This window comes from Drosophila kikkawai, chromosome 3L (assembly GCF_030179895.1).
Source record: "Drosophila kikkawai strain 14028-0561.14 chromosome 3L, DkikHiC1v2, whole genome shotgun sequence".
In the NCBI taxonomy this organism is placed as follows: Eukaryota; Metazoa; Arthropoda; class Insecta; order Diptera; family Drosophilidae; genus Drosophila; species Drosophila kikkawai.
The window spans coordinates 12,484,858-12,508,465 of record NC_091730.1 but is presented as its reverse complement, the minus strand read 5'-3'; the positions used below and the strand labels follow the sequence as shown (position 1 = coordinate 12,508,465).

General features: G+C 38.3%; 1 protein-coding gene across 1 annotated transcript; it reads left to right on the top strand.

The window, feature by feature from the left end:
* Nucleotides 1-353: 353 nt before the first annotated feature.
* exex (motor neuron and pancreas homeobox extra-extra) lies at nucleotides 354-4,219 on the top strand. The gene is made up of 3 exons (XM_017161183.2): nucleotides 354-1,500; nucleotides 2,807-3,077; nucleotides 3,230-4,219. Exons 1-3 carry the CDS (start codon nucleotides 527-529, stop codon nucleotides 3,620-3,622), a joined length of 1,638 nt encoding a protein of 545 aa, XP_017016672.1. The 5' UTR covers nucleotides 354-526; the 3' UTR covers nucleotides 3,623-4,219.
* Nucleotides 4,220-23,608: the final 19,389 nt, after the last annotated feature.

Below are 23,608 nucleotides of genomic sequence, written 5' to 3'. Positions count from 1 at the left end.
TAATGATGGCAATTATAGCCTCGTTTTTCCAACAATTTATATGAAATTTTCGCCGGGAGAACTGAGTTTGAGTCGACTTCCCTCTCTGTTCAGTTCTAGCCCCGCCCTCAATGGACATTTTATGCCATTTGGCCACGCCTTATGGCATAGTACTATCTCTTTTTGGCCTGCGCACACAAATAGCACATACTCCATCTTGAAATCGGGTTTCCAGAGAGCGACAGAAAGAGAGAGAGAGCAAGAGCGGTGATGGTGCTAATGGTTCCGGTGGTTGAGACTCGTATTACCCGACACTCGCATCGTACTATATGATACCACGTTTGGGTTCCAGCGGCGCACAGTCGTTAATGAGCGCTCGTCGAGTTCGTTTCGCCTCGAACAAAGATAAAACCAGCGACGTGCTATTCGCGTATCGTTTTACGCAGCGTGTTTGAAAAGTGTTTTCGAGGGGATTCTAAAAATTAACAAATATAGAAAATATATACCCAAAAGCGAAAGCAAAACTCTTGGTGACTCCCAGTGAAGCATGTCCAGTGCCCAAGTGTCGCAGCAGCCGCCACCGCCGCCGCTGACCACCACAGTCGTTGCCAGTGGGAACTCCTCGATGCCGTCGCAACTTCTGCTGAGCCACATCCACCAGCATCAGCACCACAGCAGCAACAGCAGCAGCCATCACCTGCACCGCCAGCGATCCCCGCCAGCCGCCCAGGACTACGACCAGAACAGCAGCCACTCCACTCTGTCGCCCAGATCACAGTCCCACGATCCCAGTCCCAGTCCGCCGGCAGCAAGTCCCAGCCACTCCACGGCCACCACAGGCTCGCCCCTCAGCGCCTATGCTCCGGGACTGAGTCCCAGTAGTGGCGTCCAAGACAGCACTCCAGCGGATAGTAATCAAAGTCATCAAATCTCCCAAGGCATGCCTCTCTTGGTGGCTCCCTTGCCAGTGGGTGCAGCTCCCCAACCGCCGCCGCCACATGCTCGTCTCTACGTTGAAGGATTCCCGCCACCACCGCCACATCACGTTCCACATCCGCATCCCGCTCTGGGTCCCTATCCCCTGCCACGTCTTCCCCTTACAGCGGTCATGATGCCGGGCAATGCGCCACCTGCAGCAGCAGGGCCAGGAGCAGCTCCTCCTCAGCTTTCGCCACAGCCGCCTGGCAACCACCTGAGCCATAGTGGAGCCACCATGGGAACCACTCTCCTGCCACCTGCCCAAAGTCAGCCCAAGAAATCCTTCTGCATCGACGCTTTGCTGGCCAAGAGCCAGCACCAGTCGGGTGAGCCGCAGCCCATCAATGTGGATGGTCATCTGGCTGCCATTCACTATGCCCGGCATCAGGCGGAGCTGAACCATGACTTTGTGGCCGCCTCCAATGCGGCAGCGGCGGCTCATGTGGTTGCCGCCGCCGCCGGTGGAATCAGCGAGCAGGAGGCACTGCAGCGTATACGGGATTCTCGGGAGTACGATTCGCCCAGTCCCGACGGCATGTCAAGGTGAGTGTGGGAATTTTTTGGGTTGAATTTATGAATGGGGAGGATTTTTGAAATTTAGTTGGTTTAAGTAACCTTTTTATAATAATTTTTATTACAATAAAAGTCATATTTAGGCTTTACAAGTTTCTAATTATAGAAAATAAGGAAATAAAGAAAATCAGTCATTAAATGAGGTTTAATATTTTTATATAATAATAATCTTACCTAAAGTTTGATTTTAGAAATTGAAAATGCCGAAATCTTCAAGAAATTGGCTATTTACATTTTTAAAATAATTTATAAACATACTTAAGTGGAATGTTTTTGTTTAAAACTTTGAAGGCAAATGTAGGGAACCAGTTCTTCTTAATTTTTTTAAGCCATTTAAGTTTATTAAATGAAAACCCTTTTGGTTTATTTATATATTTATAACTTATATGATCTCTTAAATTACAAGTCAAAAAAGTTATTGTTATTCAATCATGTGACTAAAGAAAGACGCTTTAAATAAATCAATTTGTTTATATTCTCAAGCACTACAATTTTCTTAAATGCGAAAATAATCTCTTAAATACATTTTCCTAAATTTCCCATGCTATACTGATAAATTAATTAGTCATTTTACACAAAAACACCCTTAGTATGCCCTTTAAAATAACCACCTTCTTTAATAACAATATTAAAATGTAATTCATTTACTGCACAATAAATTTATTGATCTAAACCATTAAGACAATTAAGTCGGCATGAATAACTAGCAATAAAAATAATGTACCCAAAATCGATTGAGTATATGGTAGCAGTCATTAATTTGCATTAGTTAGCTGCTAATACCCCAACTTAAAAACCAATTCGAAAACAAATTCAGAACTAAACAATGAACCCCTTATGCATTCATGGTTAAACCATTTGGTAGCCAACTGGCTTTGGCCAAACAAAACCGGGGCACTCGGCGAGAAGCGTCCTGAAAGCCAAATGCAAAGCCCCAGTGAAGTCCCAAAGCAGCTTTGTGCCAGCCACTCGAAAACATGGCAAGCCATGGAATGCCTTCAATTGGTCAATTCCAGTTTGGTCATCGGCCACAGAGATTACGTATACGCCATGTGTCTGCTGGCATGAGTGTGTGCAAGTGTGTGCGAGTGGCTAATTTTCAAGTGCGAATTGTGTACAAAAGCAAACAAATTAGACAAAGGCGGGCAGGGTAACAAGAGGCAGTAACATTAATTGTTTTCAAAATGTGTCGCGTAATTTCGATAGCCATCGTTGGGTTAGATAATTGCCTTTAGAGGGTGTCTTATACTATTTTTCTTGCTCTACTCTTTTTTAGATCCGAATCACCGAGCTCTTCGCACCGCTCCAGTCCGCCCATTAGCCCGGGTTGTGAGGATCAGCAGCCACAGGGCAGTGGCCTGCATCCCCATCACCTGTCCATGCGCATGTCCGATCTCCATGACGAGTTCAAAAAGCCGGTGCCACCGCACAGTCCTATCCGGCCGCAGGATTTCCCGCTCTATGCGGGCGGACATCCCTACCAGCTGCTGGCTCAAGGAGGATCCGCCTTCCACAGGCCGCTGGATCCATCCGGCAAGCCGATACCTGTAAGTTTATGTATTTTAAATTACTTTTTGCATTATTAAACAATTAAAAAACCTTATTTAATATTACAAAGTAACTCTTTAAGTCAAAAGAACATCATTTATTTTCTTCTTAAAGTTAATTAAAATAATTTTATTTTTAAAATTCCTTACAGATTCCCATGGGTCACAATTTCATGCCCTCGCAGCTGCAATTCGAGTTCCTGGCCCGCGCCGGAATGCTCCACCACCGCATCCCCGAACTGGCAGCCTACCCGCACCATGCGATTCTGGGTAAGACCCGGAGACCGCGTACCGCCTTCACCTCCCAGCAGCTGCTCGAGCTGGAGAAGCAGTTCAAGCAGAACAAGTATCTCAGCCGGCCCAAGCGCTTCGAGGTGGCCAGCGGGCTGTTGCTGTCGGAGACGCAGGTGAAGATCTGGTTCCAGAACCGCCGGATGAAATGGAAGCGCTCGAAGAAGGCCCAGCAGGAGGCCAAGGAGCGGGCCAAGGCCCAGCAGCAGCAGCAGTCGCAGGCTCAGCAGCCGCAGCCGAGTGCCGCCAGTTAGGAGGAGTAGGCTTAAGGAGGAGGAGAGAGGGTGATCTGGAGGAGTCTCCAATCTAGTCATGCCGCGATCAAACCGCCGTCCCACCATTAACCACAAGTCACCCTGTTTTTCGTTTTGCGCAATCCCTTGAAATCTGTTTTTCTTTCGGTTCCGATTGCCATTTATTATTATTTTTATTTTGTGCCAACACAAAGCGGGGCACTGTGTGATATATGTAAACAAGAAATATATAAATTAAATTCATTAGCTACCCCCCGCCCCTCCCCCAACTACAGCCCCTGTTTGTACATAAACATAAATCTAAATAGGAACATAACAATAAGTAATAATGTAATCATAAATCTTAAATAAATGAATAATGCTTAAGTAAATAAATTACATTAAATGCGATTAAGTTTAGTTGGGCAACTTGTAATTTGCTTGTGTAATTTTCTGTAAATATGTGTAATTACGTAATTGTAGTATTTAAAATTAACAAAAACCACACACAGCCATGGAGGAAAAGCATAAAAGAGTTACAACAAAGTAAATAGTCGCCTTGCGACTGAATTAGTAAATTGTAATGAATTTATTTTCGAAATCAAAAAGTGAAATAATAAATTACGAAAAAACATGACATTGCATGTGAGAAGGGATTAATTTATGGGTTTTATAGAAAAACTGGAACAAGGAAACTGGGACAAGCAAGGATAATATTAAGAAAACATCAAAGAGTAATATTGGAAAAATTAAAGGTAAATGCTTATTAATTTGTTTTTGCTACTTAAAATAACAACCTTCAATTCCTATGAATTAACTAAAAACAAATTCTAAAACATAATTCAAACCATAAACCACTAAATCCCTGTGCAACTCCTAGAAAAATGCTCCCAAAATTCTCGTTAAGATTACAAAAATTATATAGGTATAAATACATTTAATATATATTCATGTGTATATCTAATCTGACTGGCTTTAAGAGCTGTCTCTGGCAACAAATTTATAAATATACCAAAACAACAATAGCCAAATAAGGAGCCTTTGATACCACAGTAAGTAACTGCTTCCAATCACAATTCTGTTCAATTTCTCGACAATCCGAGGGGCTCATGCGATAGGGGCTTATCGTTGCAAATAAATCAAAATGTGCGCAAGATAATCAAGTTAATTGCTGAGACAATAATTATGACTAAATTTATAGTATCACTTCAAAATTATTTCGCTAATTAAAATGTAGCCAACTTAACACACAAACAACGAAGGCACTTCGAAGTTGCCTAGGCTTTTGGGTTGTTGATTTCGATTTGGCTCGCTTTCGAACTATGTATATATATTTTTATATAGTATTTGGCAAATTGAAAAAATCATGGTGAGCCTCAATTTCCGCCAAAAGACGAGTCATATAATTTATTATCAGCATTTCGAATCTTTGATAACAGTTTGAACTGGATTCAACTCGGATCAGCTGTGGGGAAGTTATCATAACAGGAGTTTACTATATTTTTCTTAAGGTGAACCTTTATCAGGGGGTTTTATCTGATTATTAAAATGGCTTAGATATTATTTTATTATATTCTAATTTATTTCAATTTATTTACGGAATATGTGATCGGTTTTTTTAATAAAACTTAGTTGAAACCGATGTTTTACGTAAGTAGCCATTTCTTACCCTATAAACCATATACATATATTCTTGATCAGCATTAACAGGCGAGTCTTTCTGGACATGTTGGAGTAAAAAAACAAAATTTTAATTTTTTTTCATAACATGATAAGGGGTTACATCATTAAAATTCTCAAAAATCGATCAAAATTTTGTTTTTTTTTAATTCTAAATTTAGTATGCAGATTTCTTCATCTACAAAAGTACATAGAAAAGCTTTCCGAATGGAATTTTCTGCTTTTTTGACATAGTTATGCTCGTTTTTTGCAAGGGTTTACACATTTCGGCTTCCCGAAGTTAGTTTCTTTTCTAATTTTCTTTTAAAATCCAATACTATAACAATTATCATTATATAAACCCCCTGATTGTATACCTACATTTAATTTAATTACTTTCTAAATTGGCACAATAACAATTAGCTGAGCGTTCTTGTTATTCCCTAAATTCAGAGATCACATAAGGTGTGAATTCATTTGGAATTGTTCCGGACCAGAACCCGTACCCAAACTCAAACCCACTTTTATTCCCATTCTCTTGGAGAGAACTCGTCTGTCCACTTTATCACGTAGTTCTCAAGTATTTCATAGACTCGCACGCGGACGGACTCTACGGTTTTTATCGTGCCTGTTGGTTTGCCTTGAAGTATGCTTTATATTGTTATTATTGGTTGTTTGATCTGTTGCTGTTGTGCTGGCCTTATTGTTGTTGTTATTATGCAGCAGTTTCTTGTTGTTTGATGGGCTAATAAAAATTCATTTCGCTCTTGCTGCGAACACGTAGCGCATTTTCATATAAATAACTGAAAGAAACACTAAAATTTGTGGGAAAGAGGAGAAGGATATGTGAAACTGTGGTTTTTGGAAAGCCTTATAGGAAAAATACTAATTATTATAATTAAATTCAAGTCATTATTAATTAAACCATACATTTAAATGTTTTTATATAAAATATACTAAGCTTGCTTTATTTTATTTTATTAAAAGTAACTCAATAATAATTAAAATTCTCATTAAATTATATGAATCTACCCTTACCCGCTTAACCCATTACCCACTGAACCTCTGACAACCTTTCTCCTCTGATCTTAACCCACTGTGCACCATGGACTGCGGTTGCTGATGCTGCGCTTTATTTTGATTTGCCTTGAAGTGGCCAAATGTGTTGAACCAGAACGAACAATGAAAACGGGGGGGAAAGGGAAAGATTTCTCCCTAATTTCAATTCATTGAGCTATTAGCGGGTAATTTGCAGCAGGAGAATTTCATTGAAAAACCCTCGGCGAGACCTGAAAAGGGTGACAAAGATCAAACCGTAGAACTGGAATTGGTTTTCGGGTTGGTTTTTCAGCTCTTGGGATGCCCGCTGCTGATTGTCGCATCTGTTGCAAATTAAATGTGAGTTATAATTTCTATAAACACACTAGCACCGGAATTGCGGAAGGCACACACCCAGAAAATCGCCGTTTGAATTGAGGGTTCAATTCCCCTTTCTCCTTCCTCCGGATTCCGGACCCTCTTCGTTCCCTTCGCCGTCTGACTTTGGTTGCCATTGTTGCTGGTGTTACAATTTGGTTATCCCCTGTTGGGCAACGTCATCAGTTGCACTGAGAACAACGAGAAATAACAAAAACTTATAAGAACTTTTTTGGATATTATTGAAATTTTATAAACTAATATTAAGCCCAGTTTTCGTATTTATGAAAGATATAATGCTATTTTTACTCATCAGTATTAAATGTTAATTAAATTTAATAAGAAAAACTTACTTATTCCCCGTTTTCTGCCTGAACCACTTGGGAATTATACTGAAACGCAAGCGGAAGGTGAGTCACTAACAGAAGATCCTTTTGTTTTCTTTAGTTTTTGTTTTTCTTACTTCTTCTTTTCTTAGGATAAAATATTTTAGAAAAGCTTATCAAATTCCTTAAATTAAGGAAAACGGAGGTAACAATGATAAAAATATAAACTATCTATAGATTAAATAATTTAAAATAAAAATTTTATATTTTTCAAATATATATTAAAATATACTAATGCAATATTTTTAATATTATTGCATTATATTTAATTTTCTTATACTTATGTATGTACTTCTTCACATTCCTTTTCTCTCAGTGATGGACAACCCCTCGTGTGCATTTATAGTTTCCTAGTCCCCGGTCCCAATTTGATCTTCATGTCAACACAGATGATCACATTTTATGCTTAATTTTGTTATATGTGATGTTTGCTTTACTGATTTAGCACACCACTTCCCCCTACCCATCCATTTATCCTTCCTCGCATCCTCACCCTTACCATATTCGCATTGGGTGAACTTTTGCGCTAATATCCAATAGAATTTTCCTCGATTTTCAATTTTATTGTCAAATATGTGCGATTATTGTCATATGTTGGATTTTATTATTGTCAAATTTGCATTTGTCTGGGGGATCGACGTCCGGAGTTGGGGGGCATCTAAGCGGTTATTGCTCGTTAGCCAGCTAGCTGCTAATGGTTGTTTGCACTGTCAGCTGCCAGGACGTGGCGAAGGGACGCGGGTCAGGATGCTGCGGTGCCCTATTGATTGGCCCCGATTGATATCACAATTGATGGGCGGCATTCCGTTTTTAATTGCCGTCGTTTTGGGACAAATCCTTTCTAATTATTAGAGGGGGAAATAGCCCATAGAAAGTAGGCACATATGCGCATATTGTGGGTTTAGAGTGATGGTTTTTGTGTTATCTTTGGTATTAAGCATCCAGTTACTAAATTATCTTTTAAAAATCCTTAGTGGAATTTATTAAATTTATTATAAATCGATTTTTTTATATGAACAACTGCTTTACTGTCACAGATTGTGAGATTCTTATTGTTTATAAATTAAATAATTACCTCAACTTGATTAAAAACCATAGTAAATATTTGTAAAAACCAAAATTAGGCTTCTTAAAGATTCCCCAAAACCTGTTCAAGTATTTTCTACCTCCCCCTGCTACCTGCAACCCCTCTGGAATTCCCTCAGAGCTACGTTAAATTTTTGCTAATTAACTCAACATAAGGTTTTCTAATTTCATTTAACGCCAAGCCATAACAGAAACAGCAACAGGAACGAAAAGATGTGAGAGCAGTTGGTCCAAAGCAACCCTCTCTTGGCCACCCCTTAACCCATGGCTGCCCCCGCCTCCTACTTCGTCCTGGCTTCAGTCGTTTGGTATCATTAGCCTCTGGGGATGATTTGTTGTTGTTTGGCAGCACTTGATCAGCGCAGCAATGAATTCAATTAGCACCAAAACACCAAAAGAGCGCTGCAGGAGGGGCAGCCGGGGGTTAAGGGTTGGGGGGTGGATGGATGTGGCACTTGCTGCCGGCGCAGGAACATCCAGAAATCCAGAGTCAGAGGCGTAGAAAAGGGACGGACACACCCTTGCCATTAGAGGAGGATGAGAGAGGAGGAGGGGAAGTCTGGTCAATTGTTTGGATTATTTTTCTGGTGAATTATTGCGTGTTGACGCATATGGTGACAATTTTCCTTAGAAATCGTGCTGTCTCCCTCTCGATTTTCCTCTTTCCCCTGTAATTTTTCCTTTCCTAATGCCCCGAGCAATTAGCTTTGATAGAGGAATTGTTCTGGCTCTCGCGAAAATTTCCTAACGATTAATTTGAAATTATTTTGACAGAACCAGGACATTGACATCCATTGGGTGCGTTCTGAATATCGAAATCGCCAGGAAATCGTTTGGAGATCGCTGAGAGAAATTCAGTTTTGATTTGTAAATCAAATTATAGATTACTTGATTATTAAGAGTGACCATTAGGGCCCCTTGAGAACACTTCCAGTTTCTGTTTTTGCCTTCTATGATATTTTTTCAATATTTTAAAAATATAAGTTGTTGAAATATTCCTTTTTTTGTTTAAGATTAAATAAGGAAGTATATTTTATTTCAACATAAATATTAAATAAACCAATTTATAATTTAACAAAATCTACTAGTAATTGATAGAACGTTATATTTTAAACCTTTCCCCAAATTTCTTTAGAAAATAAAAATAGGAAAAATAACAAAACAATGTACATTTCTTTCTCCCTTTAAATACCTCCTTTTCACTGTCTTTTTTCCCCCCTGTTTATTCAGTGAACTCACGCACGGATTTGGCTTTCCTTCGTTTTTGTGGATTGATGGCACAGCCAAGTTGGAAAATTCGGCTCGCCCGCTGATTGCTCTTGGACATTTTCTGTTTGCTCCTCGTCCTCCCACCCCCTCGGATTTTTTTTCCGCCCCACCATCATCGAACCTCCCTCTCTATCTGTTTGGTTTGCTGGAATATAGCCAGATGGATTGTGTAAACATGCTGGAAATTATGGTATTAGTCGCGTATCACGAGTTCCGTATTCGGTTCTCAATTGGGTTATGAATTGATTAATGAATTGATAAATTTGTCGCCAAAGGTTGAGGGAGGGTGAATCGTCGAGGAAGCGATAATCATATGTTAAATTAAGGGGAGGAACGGGGAATTGGGTATGGATTTTATTGAATGGAATATAGGGAAAATTGAGTCCTTTTTTTGGTGCGTCTGTTGCATTTTTAGGGAATTTGAAGAAGGTTTCCAATAATCTGAAATATGTAATTATTATTAAATTAATATATATATATTTATGAATTTTATTTACAATAAATGTCTTAAAGATATGTATTTCTCACTTCTTTCCTATATTCCTTCAACTTTACCACCTTTCAGCCTCATCCTTTCCCTCATCCTTCAACATTTCCAAAAAATTGTTGATAATTTGTTCAACTTCTTCCTGCTGCTGCTGATGTCTGTGCGTTGCACATTAATTGCTACAATTAAAATGTTCAAAAAAGTCATCAAAATTGTTTTTGTTGCTGTTGTTGTCGACTCTAATTAACCCATGTGTGCCCCGGAGTCTATAGCAATCCCTCGCACCTATCGACGCACGGAACACACGTTCTATCCCTCAGACAAAAACTGGCAAGGCAAACAAACAAATGTAGATAAACAATGTGAAAAATATTAAATTGTAATCCGCTTAAATGTGTTAAAAGGTATTAAATCTAATTTGCATAATTGCCCAACCGAAGCGGCGACAGGCGACGGATGGAATGAGCGAGAAATCAAGCGAACCCCAGGGACGCGGCATGAAAGTCAGGGCCACAAAAGTTTCGCCCTTAAACACAAAACTCGATCCAATCAAAAGTGAGTCAGGCGGGGAGAGAGCGGGGAATACACAGAGAAAAATTATAAGATTATAAATTATAAATTAGTTATTATAATCCGCTAATTGGGAATCAAAATTTGTAGAAAAAGGAATATATAAATGATCTTAAATGAAATATAAGGACTGTGATTAAGATAAGTTTTTTCCTTAAAGTTTTAAGTTGAATTTGAAATGTCTTAAATTTGTATATAAAAAACAAAATTAGGTATAGTTTTAAGGGGATTATGGGTTTTGGAAAGCACAAAAAGATTTGGTTTTTATACATTTTTTAAAAATTTTACAAAGAACTTTTCCTAAGTTTTAGCTGTTCTTTTCAACCTTAAATAAAAATCACTCAACATTTTTGTAGTATTCTGTAAATTATATATTATTTAATATTTATTCATACATTTATTTTTAAAATTATATATGTATTACCTATTAATACCCTAGCATTTTTTCTCACTGCAGAAATCCTCAAGAGTCGCGTCTTTTGTGCTGAGTTTTGCGATGCACGTGAGGACAATATTTAAAAATGTTTAGCATAATTAATGCGTATCCCAGATCCTCTCCTGCTCCTGCTCCTGATGCTACTCCTACCCCTGCTGCTATCCCTATTTCCCTACCCGGGAATCCCCATGCCGTCGTACCCACGGTGTTGTTATCCTCGACAAGTGCAGCCGAAAGTTAACGAACATTTGCCTAATCAACCCTTGAAAACATTTTGCGCTAATTTGAGGCCTTCGCCGATGGGCCAGGGGGTTTAGCCGGGGTCACTGGGGTATATAGCCAGGATCCAAGCAGGACCTCCGGGCCACATTATTCACACATACGCTCAACTGAGCCGCCCGCCTCCTCGGGACTCCCTCGGGCGGGTGTGCGTGAAATTGAATTTATTTTATTTGCCACTAATTGGCTGAAATACCTGAGGGCGTTCTGGGCCAAATTGCGGGGCGAGGATCCCACAACAATTGGAGGTGTGAATGGTCCTTGATAAGAGAAGTTTTGGGTGAGGTTGATTTGTATTTGTTTAGGAAGTTAAGGAGGAAAAGGTTATAGTGGGAGAACTACAATGTAACATATAAAGTTTAGTTTTAGTTTTAGGGGGAAACCTAATGAAATTTATAATCTTAATTATAATAACAGTTAGATTAAATTAAAAATGTACTAGCTTATTTATTTAAATGTATAAACAACCAATGCTTTTATTAATGTTCAACCTTCTTAGCACCCAAAAATACTTATCCTAACGATGCTTAGCACCACACATCGCCCTTATTTATCTTTCTTTTTATTTTGTAAAATCACCCAACCGCCATAAATTTAAACAAAATCTTTCCTTTCCTCACAACTAGGAAAAATCTCAAGAACTTACTACACACATTACACAACAAGGACCCCGAATAATATCCTTTTAGCGACAGGGAGATGAGAAACTGAACCCCTCCAACCCTCCAGATGATATGATAATGGCAATAAAAGATGATAATGTGCAAAAATCCTTTTTGGCCAGATTCGCAAAAGGCAGACACAAGTCTGAAAAACCTCAGACGGAAGCTGGAAAATCATTTAAAAGGGAAAACTGGCTGGAAAATAATATGATTTTTATTAATAACGAAGAATGGATGCTCTTGATGAAGGATTAAAAACAATTTCAGGGCGTTTTTTAACAGGTTATAAAAGGAGAGATGTGTTTAACAAATAAATAAATGGTAGGAAAATTATAGAAATTAAAGAAATAATTGTTTTTAGTCAAATTTTTAATATTTAAAGTTTAGTTATTGTATAAAAGATGCATATAAACTGCAGTTAAATATTTAAGCTCTGCATTTAAATATTTAATATTATTTTAGAAATTTGTGGACGTATTTAAATTTATTATTATTACAAGTAACATTCAAATAAATGCAAAATAATGTTAATTATCTTATAAATAATTTTAAATCATAAATGTTTCGACATAAAATAGGTTCAAAATTTTTAAACTTTATTAAACAGCAAATAAAAAATACTGTAACATTTTTTAAGGCAACACTTTATAGTAAAAATACTTACAAAATAACCTTTTTTAAAGTGTTGACTTCTCTCTGAATAAAAAACAAATACTCCGATCCTGAAGGGTATTCTAAAACGAGCGACAGATGAAGAAAAATAGCAAAAAAACAGCAACAACAATAGCTTGAAGAGCAGTAAATGCTATTAACATATTAAAGCAATAAAAGAAATGGCATATAAAATGCTGGCAGACCAACCAGCAACAAAAAAAAAAAACAGAATACGAAAAGGGAAAATCCACCCAGTAAACAAGTTGGAACTTCCCACTCCTATGGAAAACCACTGCCCGGAAAATTTAAGGGGGCGGCACGACGCACACACCCAAATGTTTAGCGGCCAAGTGGCATTTACCCTTCGAGATGGAAATGGAAACGCCGGCGTGGATTGGGGGATGCTGCTCCGGCTTCGGTTGGCACTCCACTCCATGTCGTCCCCCTGGTTCCAGTTCCCCTTTTTCGGATAATCATACTAAATGCTGCCATTTGCCATTTGTGAGGTTTTGCCACTTTGCCCTTTATGGCTCGCCTCTGTCTGTCTGTCTGTCTGCCATCTCTCTTGCTCGCCCTCGTCCCGTCTTTCTCACTCGGCAGCATCCCATCTCATTCACTCTTCCGGTTGGGAGACGGGCGTGTGCTCTGAATTTCGCTCTGGGGCTTGGCAAGCAAATTGTGAAAAGTTCGCCCAGGCAAGTACTTCTAAAGCTCTGTGTAAACACCCACTAAAATCAATTTGCTGGATTTTCTACCACCAGAAAATGTGTATTTTACGGGTTCAAATGGTACAACGGCTTTGGCATAGAAAAGACACTGTGCTATAGGGAGAGAGATCTGTGGCCCTGGAGTTTGGGTATTCTGGAGATGCTGGGAAATGGGTGGATTGATTGGGTTTGATTGGGTTTCGTCTATTGTTTGGGTGAGTGTTAATGGGTTATTATGGGAGAATGTGGTATTAGGAGCGATTATGTTACGAGAGAGGTTGCAGTTGAGTTTGATTAGCGATAATACTAACTATAAAAGGACTATAAAGGAATAGCTTGAAGTTTTATATAAGTTAAATAAATGGTGAATGGTGAATATATGGTGAAAAATATTTAGTAATAATTTTAAATTAAAACTAAATGCATCTTAAATGAAGACAACTATAAGCTGAACATAACCTACGATATAAACAATATAATCTCGAATCATAAAGAAAAGTTTCACCCAACTTGGGTTCAATTTAAATCCCTGTCACTGCCGCTTGCTCCCCCTTCTACATGTCTCTATAATCTCCCATAATGTTGCTGAAATTCCAATTGAACTTGGAGAGAAGGAATAAAAAATGTAACAGCAGAAAGTTTTTGCCTTCTGGAAACTTTTATGCTGGCAAACAAAAAGCTTAGAAAGTGCGGATTTTCCAGGGGATGTGGTGCTCTGTGATGCTCCTATCTCCTCGTTCAATGGCCTTTTGCTCCCTTTACTTAATCTCATCTAATAAATGGCTTCGCCTCCTGTCTCGTAAATCACTTAACAATTTTGCGAACAAAAAACGTAAGTGAAATTCGTGCCAAGGTTCCCTGATTTTCTGCCGATTTTCCAGAGTTTTTTACATGGCCCTGCATAAGTGGCCCTAAATCGCATTCATATAGGTTTCCAGCGGGGCAACTTTTTTGTGTGACCTGCCGTTTGATTTATTTATTGTTGGTTTATGCGTGATCTTGCCTCAAATTAGCATTTATCATTTCGATTGGCTCCACCCACACAGACACACATGCGGAGACCCCATTTTCCATCAAGTACTTGGAAAATGCGGGACTCAAAATAAAAAACAAAGAGCTATACACAAAATTGTTTTAACAAGTGTAGCGTAATTTTTCAAATTGTCTTTCAACTCTGTTAGTCCTTTACCCCTTTTGGCAAGTGATTGATGGCGATTATGTAAATTCCAAAAATGTTTTCAAGGGAGAGAGTGGATGAAGAAGGACATCAAAGGGTAAAACTGGCAATCATCCATTTATTTTATTACCACTTATCGCTTAATAAATTCATAGAGCCTATCGCTAGATAATCCTTTCACAGAAAACAGTAGCCCAGTCTATGTTAGCCTTTTATCCCCCGGCTAATCACCTCATCCTCCGATTTGGAAGCCAATCAATACCCATTCCCTAGTGGCGGCATTTCAGGTGTCCAATGTCACTAATTGTGTGCAAATGGCGTTTGTGCCTTGCATTTTGGGCCATGCATATTAATGGCCTCATCCGAGTTCAGAGGCGGGTTCCAAAGGGGGTTTTTTTTTGAAAATAAGAGACGGGTTTCGTTGTACAGATTAAGAGAAAAAGTAGGATGAATTTAACTTTTGCGGTAAGCTAATTAAAGGGTAGACATTATTATAAATATTTATATAAATAAATTTAATAATTACCCCCCTCTTAACCCATTCACGCAACACCTCTGCTATTCCCTTATTCACCTTTCAGACAATTATAGGCCCAGACACCCCCCAATAAATGATTATATCGGATAATACAATCAACACAATCAACTCGTAGCGCTTACAGAGAGACCATAAAAAGTGTGGCGACTTCCGTTGCGATTAATCGAAGAGTTAATATTATTAATAATATTCTCAGTACAATAATTTTATTTAATTTGTTTATTTATCTAGGCTAAGCGACGCACTCGCTGCTTTTACGACTCAACCGCGGACCAATAAACACATTTGTTTGGTTAATGAAGTCGATAAGACTACCGTCCCCATAAAGATACAGATACGGTAGCCCATAAATCCATAATAACCCAGAGAAGGTGGGGAGATTGACTCGCCCAAGATTTACGATCATCGCCCGTATCGACGACAGCTTTAATTGAAAGCAAAGCGAATAATTTTCAATCAACGAAATCAGGAAAACCCTAAAACAAGTTGGGAGCAAAAACAACAAAATAAAAGCTGAAAAGATAAAGATTGCCATTCCGATTGCGATAGCACCGGGACTCGGGGGGTATTCAGACCTGGACCACGGCATGGATATATTTGTATTGATTTTAAAATTATGCACACAAACAACAAGAGACCAGAGCCAGTGGCACGTTCATCACCATCATCGGACTGACTGACTTGCCATCGTGCTGTTGTTGACTTTCTGTTTAGATTTTCAATTAAATTTGTTGACTCAGAGTTCGGGAGCACGGCAACGGGTCGTATACGTAATATAAATTGATTATTTCAATTTATTTAAGGCGCAAACCGATAGGCATTTAATTAAAAACTCATCTGAGCAAACACAGGGAGAGAGCGAGAGCGGGAAACCTTCTCCGCTGGAAAAACTAAACAACGACACGACTCATTACAGGCTCAAGTACCAGAGACCCCAGAGAATCGAGAATCGGAGGAGCTAGCTTCGCTGCAACCGATAAGAAGATGTACCTGGAATATGTACATATATGACTATATCTATGGCTCTATGCCTTGCAGCTTTATCAGACCTTAACATCTGTTTATAATTGAAAATGCAGCTACTGTGTCACCGCTGCTGGCACCGGGAAAATGTGACACGAAAATTGACGCCAATCGTCTGTCATTAGTGTCAACAGACTCAGAGCCGGTGTGAAGCACCCAAAGCAACTATCTGCTTAACCCATGTGTAGTGGTTGTGGTCGTCCCAGGGTTCTTATCAATTTGTAAACTAAGGTAGCAGTTGAGAGCGGTTAAGGGATATGTTTGAAGTGAGATAGGGTATAGCTAGCATGTTGTAAATATTAAAGGTTTGGATAATATTAAGGTGGAAAGTACTAAAAGGTAATTTAAAAATAGTAAATATATTTTTGGCAAACTAGGGGATTACTTAATATACAAAATATTGTAGCGTATGGCTTACATTTGGTACAATTTACGAAATATAAAAATCATAGCATACTTTTGGGCATTTTTAAATTTAAATTAAATATTCTAATAATTTTTAAGCAATTCTGAATATTTTAAATATTTTCTTAAGTCAAATATTGTAACACAAGCTTAAGTTTTAGATTGATTTTCAAAATAAAATAAATCATTGCCTACTTTTATGTGTGTTTGAAATTGAAATAATATATCCTAAAACGTATAAAGCAATTCAGATTAAAATAAATATTTTTAAACAACAAAATTCAATAAAAATAAAAGGAATTAAAAAGAATTTTATGTCTTACCTCAATGGGTTAACTCGAACCATCAGACTAGTCCAGTTTAAAGGTAAATACCAACTCTCCAGCTCTGATAAAAAGCTGAAAACATCACAGCCAGCCCAGCCCAGCCACATGACTCTATCGAGTTTAAATAGTCAATAGCAAAACAATAAATTCTTCAACTGCAGTTGGGATCGGTTCGGTTATAGTTATAGGATGGATAGCGGTTAAGTGGGTGGAACATAGAGAGTGAGGTTGCCATGAGGGAAGTTTCACGCCTTTTGTTGACTTTTTCATATTTCTTAATGATGACATTTTAATTATTAGTAAAGTGCTTTCAACAGCTGATAAGATATCGGGCACTGGATATTTACGATTGACTCGCTATGACTTTGAGCCCAGCCACCTCCTCTGACGTTCCATCCAAAGAACGAAGTTCAAGTTGAGAGGAAAGGGAACGGGAAATCGTTATGGGAGAAAGGTGTTAAAGAGGCAAAGTAGGGGGAGGAGTTCAAACACAAGTAGCAGTAGCAGCTGTGTGGGCATTGATTGATAATAAAGTGCAAGAAGTAAACTCAAACCTAAAGGCAGTAGTTCAAATACAAACAAAATAAGATTGCTAATGGAAAGAAATATTATCTAAGGTGAGTATTAACTAGTATAACTATCAAAAGAGTGTCTGAATTTCCTTCTTTAAGAAAAAATATATTATTAATTACAAAACCTTTAATCTCCTAGATAACCTACACTTCCCACGAACCTTCAAATGCTAATCAAAAAGTAATCCAATCACTTCCAAGTAGATTAAAGTCATATTCATTCCGATTTATCAAGTCTGTCGATAGGAAAACCCCCCAAAAGTGTCAATCTCAAGCCGTGGCATTCCAATCCCCCTGCATTCCCAATCGATCAAACGAAATCCCAGCGATTTCATAATTCAGTTGGCAAACTACAGGCAAATATTTAGACATCATTAGCTTATCTGCAGTCGGGGTTGGGGGGCTCCAACACTTTCAGTGGAGATTAACACACCTCCACCGGCGGAGCCCAACCAATTTAATGCCTTTCAACAGGTCACTTATCATAGGACTCGTTGCCCTACGCAAACATGCCTGCAGTTGCAATTTATTGTTTGCGCATCGGAGAACATCAAATACTCGATATTCCAAGACCAAGTCACGTACTTTCCCACTTTCTCGGGGAAGGGAGAAAGCCTGGAGTCTGATGGGGAGGGACCCGTATCAGAGACACAATTAGAATTATGAAGTCAACTCCTAGTTAGCCGGTGATTAAAAGACAACAATTGCAGCGACGCCAACTGACTCACAAGTCGACCACAAAACTTGGGGAGTCCAAATCCTCTGGGTAGATGTTGCACTGTGGGAAAATTGGGGGTTCTTTTTTTATTTAATTTTAAAGATGTTATAATATACCTTTTTTTATGTATATTTATTTAGAAACCTCTTTGAAAGGCAGATTTAAGTAAAGCTTCTGAGCGTTTATGATCTTAAAACTCTCCCTAATTTCTTTATAACAACTTTATGTATATATTTTTTTCAAGTGCAGCCTCCTTTGGCTGCTGATTCATATCAAACCTCAGGGTGGATTGCAATTTATCTGCACGCAAATTTGCCAGAAGTGAGGACTGAGGAGCCCGAGGACTCAGTCTGAGGACTCTGAGAACTGAGGACTCCGGGAGTGCGAAAAGTCAAGTTGGTCTCTGTTGCTGTTTTGGCTGGGCAAACAATTTGGTGTCATGGCTGCCCTGCCATGATCTTGGCATTTTCGAAGCTCGACTCCCTCTATTGGGGAGCTCCTGATGCTCCACTCCGATTTTGAAGCCGAGTCCTGAATTTGAATCTGATTTTCGTTTCCCCGGCTTTGTTAGCCTAGCCATGTGTGGGAAAATGGCAAGTGGAAAATAGGAAATGGAAAATAGAAAATGACATCAACTCGTGCATAAACTTTTGGTTATGAAATTTCACATTTTCTTGGCATTTTCTGGCTACAATTTGCGTATGTGTTTAACGAAGCATATATTTCTCAGAGACAATGCGAGGTTTTCTGGGACGCTTTTCCACCGCAAATTTGTGTATGATTTTTGTTGTTTCCACAACAACAACAAAAATATTTAAAAGGAAAACCCTACAAAACTGCAGTCGAAGGCAACACTTTTAGGGGCTCTGCGAGTGTCCTGCAAATATTTATATAAATAAAAGACACGAAAGCAATTTCCAACATGGAAATCCAGCAAATAAATACAAATTGCCTCTGGGGGCTGGCCACGCCCCCACTCCGGAGGGGAGGCAAGGCTGACTTATAGAACTTTTATAAATGGCCAAGCGGCCACAAAGCCACTGAACTGGAAATTTGTTCAATTTTTGTTTACACAAGGCCCAAGGAGCAGGCAGGACCAAAAACCAAAATAAAAAAATGAAAACAAAATCAACATGGATATATACGAAATTGTATAGATATATAGGGAGATTTGTATATAGATACATGCCACATCTGTGTAGCTGCCCCGTTCATTGTTCCATTTAATTTTTGGTTATTTTGCAATTTTTCACTTCATTAAACTTCTGGCTCCTAAGGATTTGTCCTATCAATTTACTCAGCCATTAGAAAAAAAAAGGGTTAAGCCAAGAAAGTTGTTGTTAAGTCTTTGGTCTTGTAGGGTTGATTGAAGTAAAAGAATTTTGAAACATACAGAGGAAAAATTAAATGTCCTTTGTATTGCTTAATATTAATTTTATTGCTAAGGAGTTTCCAAGAATATAAGATAAATAGATCTTTTACTGATAATTTTAAGAAGGAAATGGGAAGCCTAGCCTTTTTTATGAATAAGAAATCACTTGGTATTTCAAATCCCCTAAAAACTCCATTAAATTTGGTACCTGAAATATATCATAGTCTTCTTTTTGGCATATTTTAATTGAATTTCAAATCTCTAGTGATTTCTAAAGCAGCCAGAATATATTTTCTAAATTATGTATATTGAAAATATAACCTTTTAATAAGGAAACTAATTGTAAAAATCAATTTTAAATATAAAAGAATACAAAAGAAATACTACTTCAATATATCCCAAAAAAATATTATTTTCTCTGTATCAAAAAGGCAAAAAAACAAACAGATTTGTTATGCTCAGGGTTCGAGGGTTTGGGTTTGGCGTTCAGCGTCCAGGGGGTTCAGGGTTCATGTCAAATCAATGTCAGAGCCTCCTTACGCAATTTGCCTACATGATGTCAGCAATTCCTTAGAACCCCACAATAAACATCTTCAGAGATATACATTTTAAGTGCAAATGATTATTTGCATGCGCACACATATACAAGCAAATTCTAACAAATCTGTAAAAATTTGTCTTCTGTCAAGTTGAAATTACTCAACGGAGAGGGAAGGGGAGCAAGGACACACTTGGAGACATGCTTAGCATACTTATCGGGGGGTCCTTATGTGTTATATCATGGGCTCGTTAAGCGCCAAGCAAAACAAATCATAATCTCAAAAGGCCTTCAAAGTGGCTCTTTGCTTCTTGAAATATGACAACGCGTGCCATTTGCCTGTTTACACACATCCCGAATTGCCTTCTTGCGGTTGAAGGGATACTTTTCTTTGTAGCCTCCCCAACCCCAACCAACCAACCCCCTCGATTTCTCATCGTCTTATGTGAAGCTGGGCTCCCTGGGGCTTGTAAAAGACGAAGTCCTTACGCATGTGTGGGGCTGCGATTTGCTTGTTTGAACAACTTCTTGGTATTTGACAAATCTACATTAATATTTTGACATTACAAGAAAAAAAGACGGACTTTGAGATATGTATTCTTTAATATTCTGTGACTTTATGGAGATGGTTTCAGAGAAAGTATAAATTTAAATAAAATTATGTTTTTAATTCTTATACCAAAAGATATTTGAACCAAAACAAAGTCCAAATTACTTAATTCTACCAAAAATATGATTCAACTATTTCTCTTCCTATCCAGTTTCCTTAGGCCATTAAGTATCCTTATTATTCTAAACATAGCCCCAATCATCCATAATTTGATCACGTTTGCGGCTGTCATGGATATTTATACATATTCCATGTAAATCAATTCATCCTCCATTTTTTATTTCTGTTTTCCCCGAAACACGCACCGCAAATTTTTGCTTATTGATGTGTAATAAACCCAATTGCATTTGTTTTGAATATATAAATAAATCATAAAAAACGAACAGCGCAGCAACAACAAAGGTTGCGCCATCTTTTTTTTAGATGATTGTTTTGTTGGTCTCGTTTCCGTTTCCGCTTTGTTACAGCTTTTGTTTTGTTTCCCATTCGTTTCCCTATTTTTTTTTGTTCGTCTGCAAAACGTGCGTGGCATACTAATTTGGACTAAATGTCCGGGGACAAGGATAAAAAGGAGTGCGGGACATGGCAGAGTATCCTGCCCCTCGGTAATACATTTGATTAATCAAACCAAAAGTGTTGAAAATGTTATTTTTGCCAGCCTTGCAAATGGCGCATTTGGATTTTTATGTCCCACAACACTGATTTTTACGATATACGCACACACACACACACACACACACACACACTCGTCACAAAAGATTTCCAGACGGGCATAAAAAGCCACAAATTGGGACCTTTTCTGCCTAAAATGTAGCCATAAACTTGCCGGGACAAACATTTACAAATCATAAAATCTACCCCGTGAAGCCCCCCAAAATTTCAATATGTTCAATCAGCCATAAAATTTCGGCTGATTCCGGGTTTGACCTCTCTCTCTATCTCTTTGTCACTTGAGAACCCGTCAAAGTGGCCATGAAAGTGTCGGCGCAATTGCTCATTAGGCATGCCAAGTGCACACTGCGCGTCATAAATCTATCGACCAGTCCGGGCAATTAGTCAAAGGAGTGCGCGGTGGCAGACAATTTACAGAAGCGGCAAAGGGAAAAAGAAAAGCCCTGGAATTTGCAGGGAAATTATAAAAAAAAAAAGGAACAAGGACTGTAGCAAGAGTCTCAAAACCGCTGTCGCAGCAGCTTCATTAACGTTCATGTGTGTGAGTGGAGAGTATACACTGGGGTTAAAAAATATATAAATATATATATTTTAATGTAATTTAAAATTAAGATAATGATACGTTGAATTAATGGAAGATTTCCAGCTTTCAAAGCCTTAAATGAAAGATAGATAACTGTAGAAGGGGGTTTTTTTTACTATTTAAACTAAAATCTAGCTTGGAAAAATCATACAAAAAAACTAGAAATAATAATAATTATGTTCTGTACAGTCTTGACTATATCAACTCGCCTGCTGATGATAACCAAAAATATTAAAAAATATATATATAACTAGAAATAATAGCTGAGAGATTGTATAAATAGATTTAAAACAAATTCTAAAATTTAGATTCCAGATTAGTGTAAGGATATTGATATTAAATTGATTACAAATTAGGATTAAAAGTATTTTACTCTTTAAAACAAAACATTTTAAATTTTCCGATGCTGTGTAATGTTTTCAGTAACACTCTTTTATTATTTTAACAAAATATTTTAATATCCAAAAACAAATTCTACAAATTTTTCATTGATTTCAAAACTTATCAGTGTCACTTTAATATTATTTTTCCTCCTTAACCCACACAATTTTTCGCCCAGTGTGAAAGAGCACGAGAGGATCAGAAGCTGGGGGCCATAACGACGAGTCGACGAGCAAGCAGTTTGTCATTTAACATTTGGCAAACGTATTAAAACACCCCATCATTGCCTTAATTAAGAGCCATAAAAGCACATTTACTTATTGTTTCGGCGTTCTGTCTCTTTCCGATTCGCTATCTCCCTTTTCCAGTCTCTCTCCGGGTTTTTTGCAAGTCTCGTGGCACGTCTTTGTGCTTATTTATACGCGGGATGCGGGGGATAAAAGGAGCAGGACATTACACCCACTACTTTACTGGGTGAAAAGCCACCCCTCCAGTGCGCTTATCGTACCATTTCCCACTTTACCATCCTCTTAGCGTCCATTTGTCGTGCTTAATTCATGGCTAAAGTTGGAATTAAGTGAATTTTACGTTCATTAACGTGCGAGGGTTGTGCTCTGTGTGTGTGTGTGTGTGTGGGAGTGGGTGGGTATCCTGTCAGTGTGTATGTGTGTGTGTGTTGGCCATGTTTTATGTTGGGCTGCAGGTTGGGGGTTGGTGCTGAAATGGGCGCCATTCAAATGCCAAATGATGGTGGACTGTTGCTGATGGCGGACCAAGGATACCAAGGATACCAAATAGGTGGATAGGTGGAGGTTAAGCGGGCTTTTTGCGCCTCAGACAGTGTTGATAATTAGCGCCGAGTGCCTAATGCTGCACTAATAACGTAAATTTGTGGCATAGTTAATGGATAAAGGGGAAAGGGGGATCGCAGGTACGATTGCACGACCCGAGGTGGCAAATCAATGTCTAGTTTAGCTCGCCACAAGTTACAGGGGATATTTAATGGACTAAACTTTAAGTTATATATAATTAAATTGAATAAATAATTAAAATTGCTTCTTTAACTTTTCAAATTAATGAAATAAAGTATCAAAATGTTATTAAATTTGTTCCCAATAAATTTCAATAAGACACCAACTTTACTTTTTAAACCAACTCGTAATTAAACCCAAAAAATGAGTCAACTTTTGATGACTTTGCTCCACATATGCCACTACCAAAGTGACCCAACTAATTGGAAGAGACTTGCAACAACTTTCAGCCGCAGGACTTTACATGCGAGCAGAAAAAGTGGCCGGATGTCTGTCGAAAAACTTTTAAGTCCAAAGCTATCACAACCAACTAACTAGCCAGAAATGTTGACCGCTCTCACACACACACAACCGAAGTGAAAATCTTTGGACGAAAACGAGTAAAATGTGCCGCAATGCTGCGAATCGCCTGTTAATTAGTCTCACTTAGAAAATAAACTGCAGTAATTA

Excerpts from the sequence above, each read along its gene's own strand:
- exex (XM_017161183.2), top strand. The coding sequence starts at position 527 with ATGTCCAGTGCCCAAGTGTCGCAGCAGCCGCCACCGCCGCCGCTGACC. Across the intron at positions 1,501-2,806 it reads AGTCCCGACGGCATGTCAAG|ATCCGAATCACCGAGCTCTT; the intron begins GTGAGTGTGGGA and ends ACTCTTTTTTAG. Across the intron at positions 3,078-3,229 it reads CATCCGGCAAGCCGATACCT|ATTCCCATGGGTCACAATTT; the intron begins GTAAGTTTATGT and ends AATTCCTTACAG.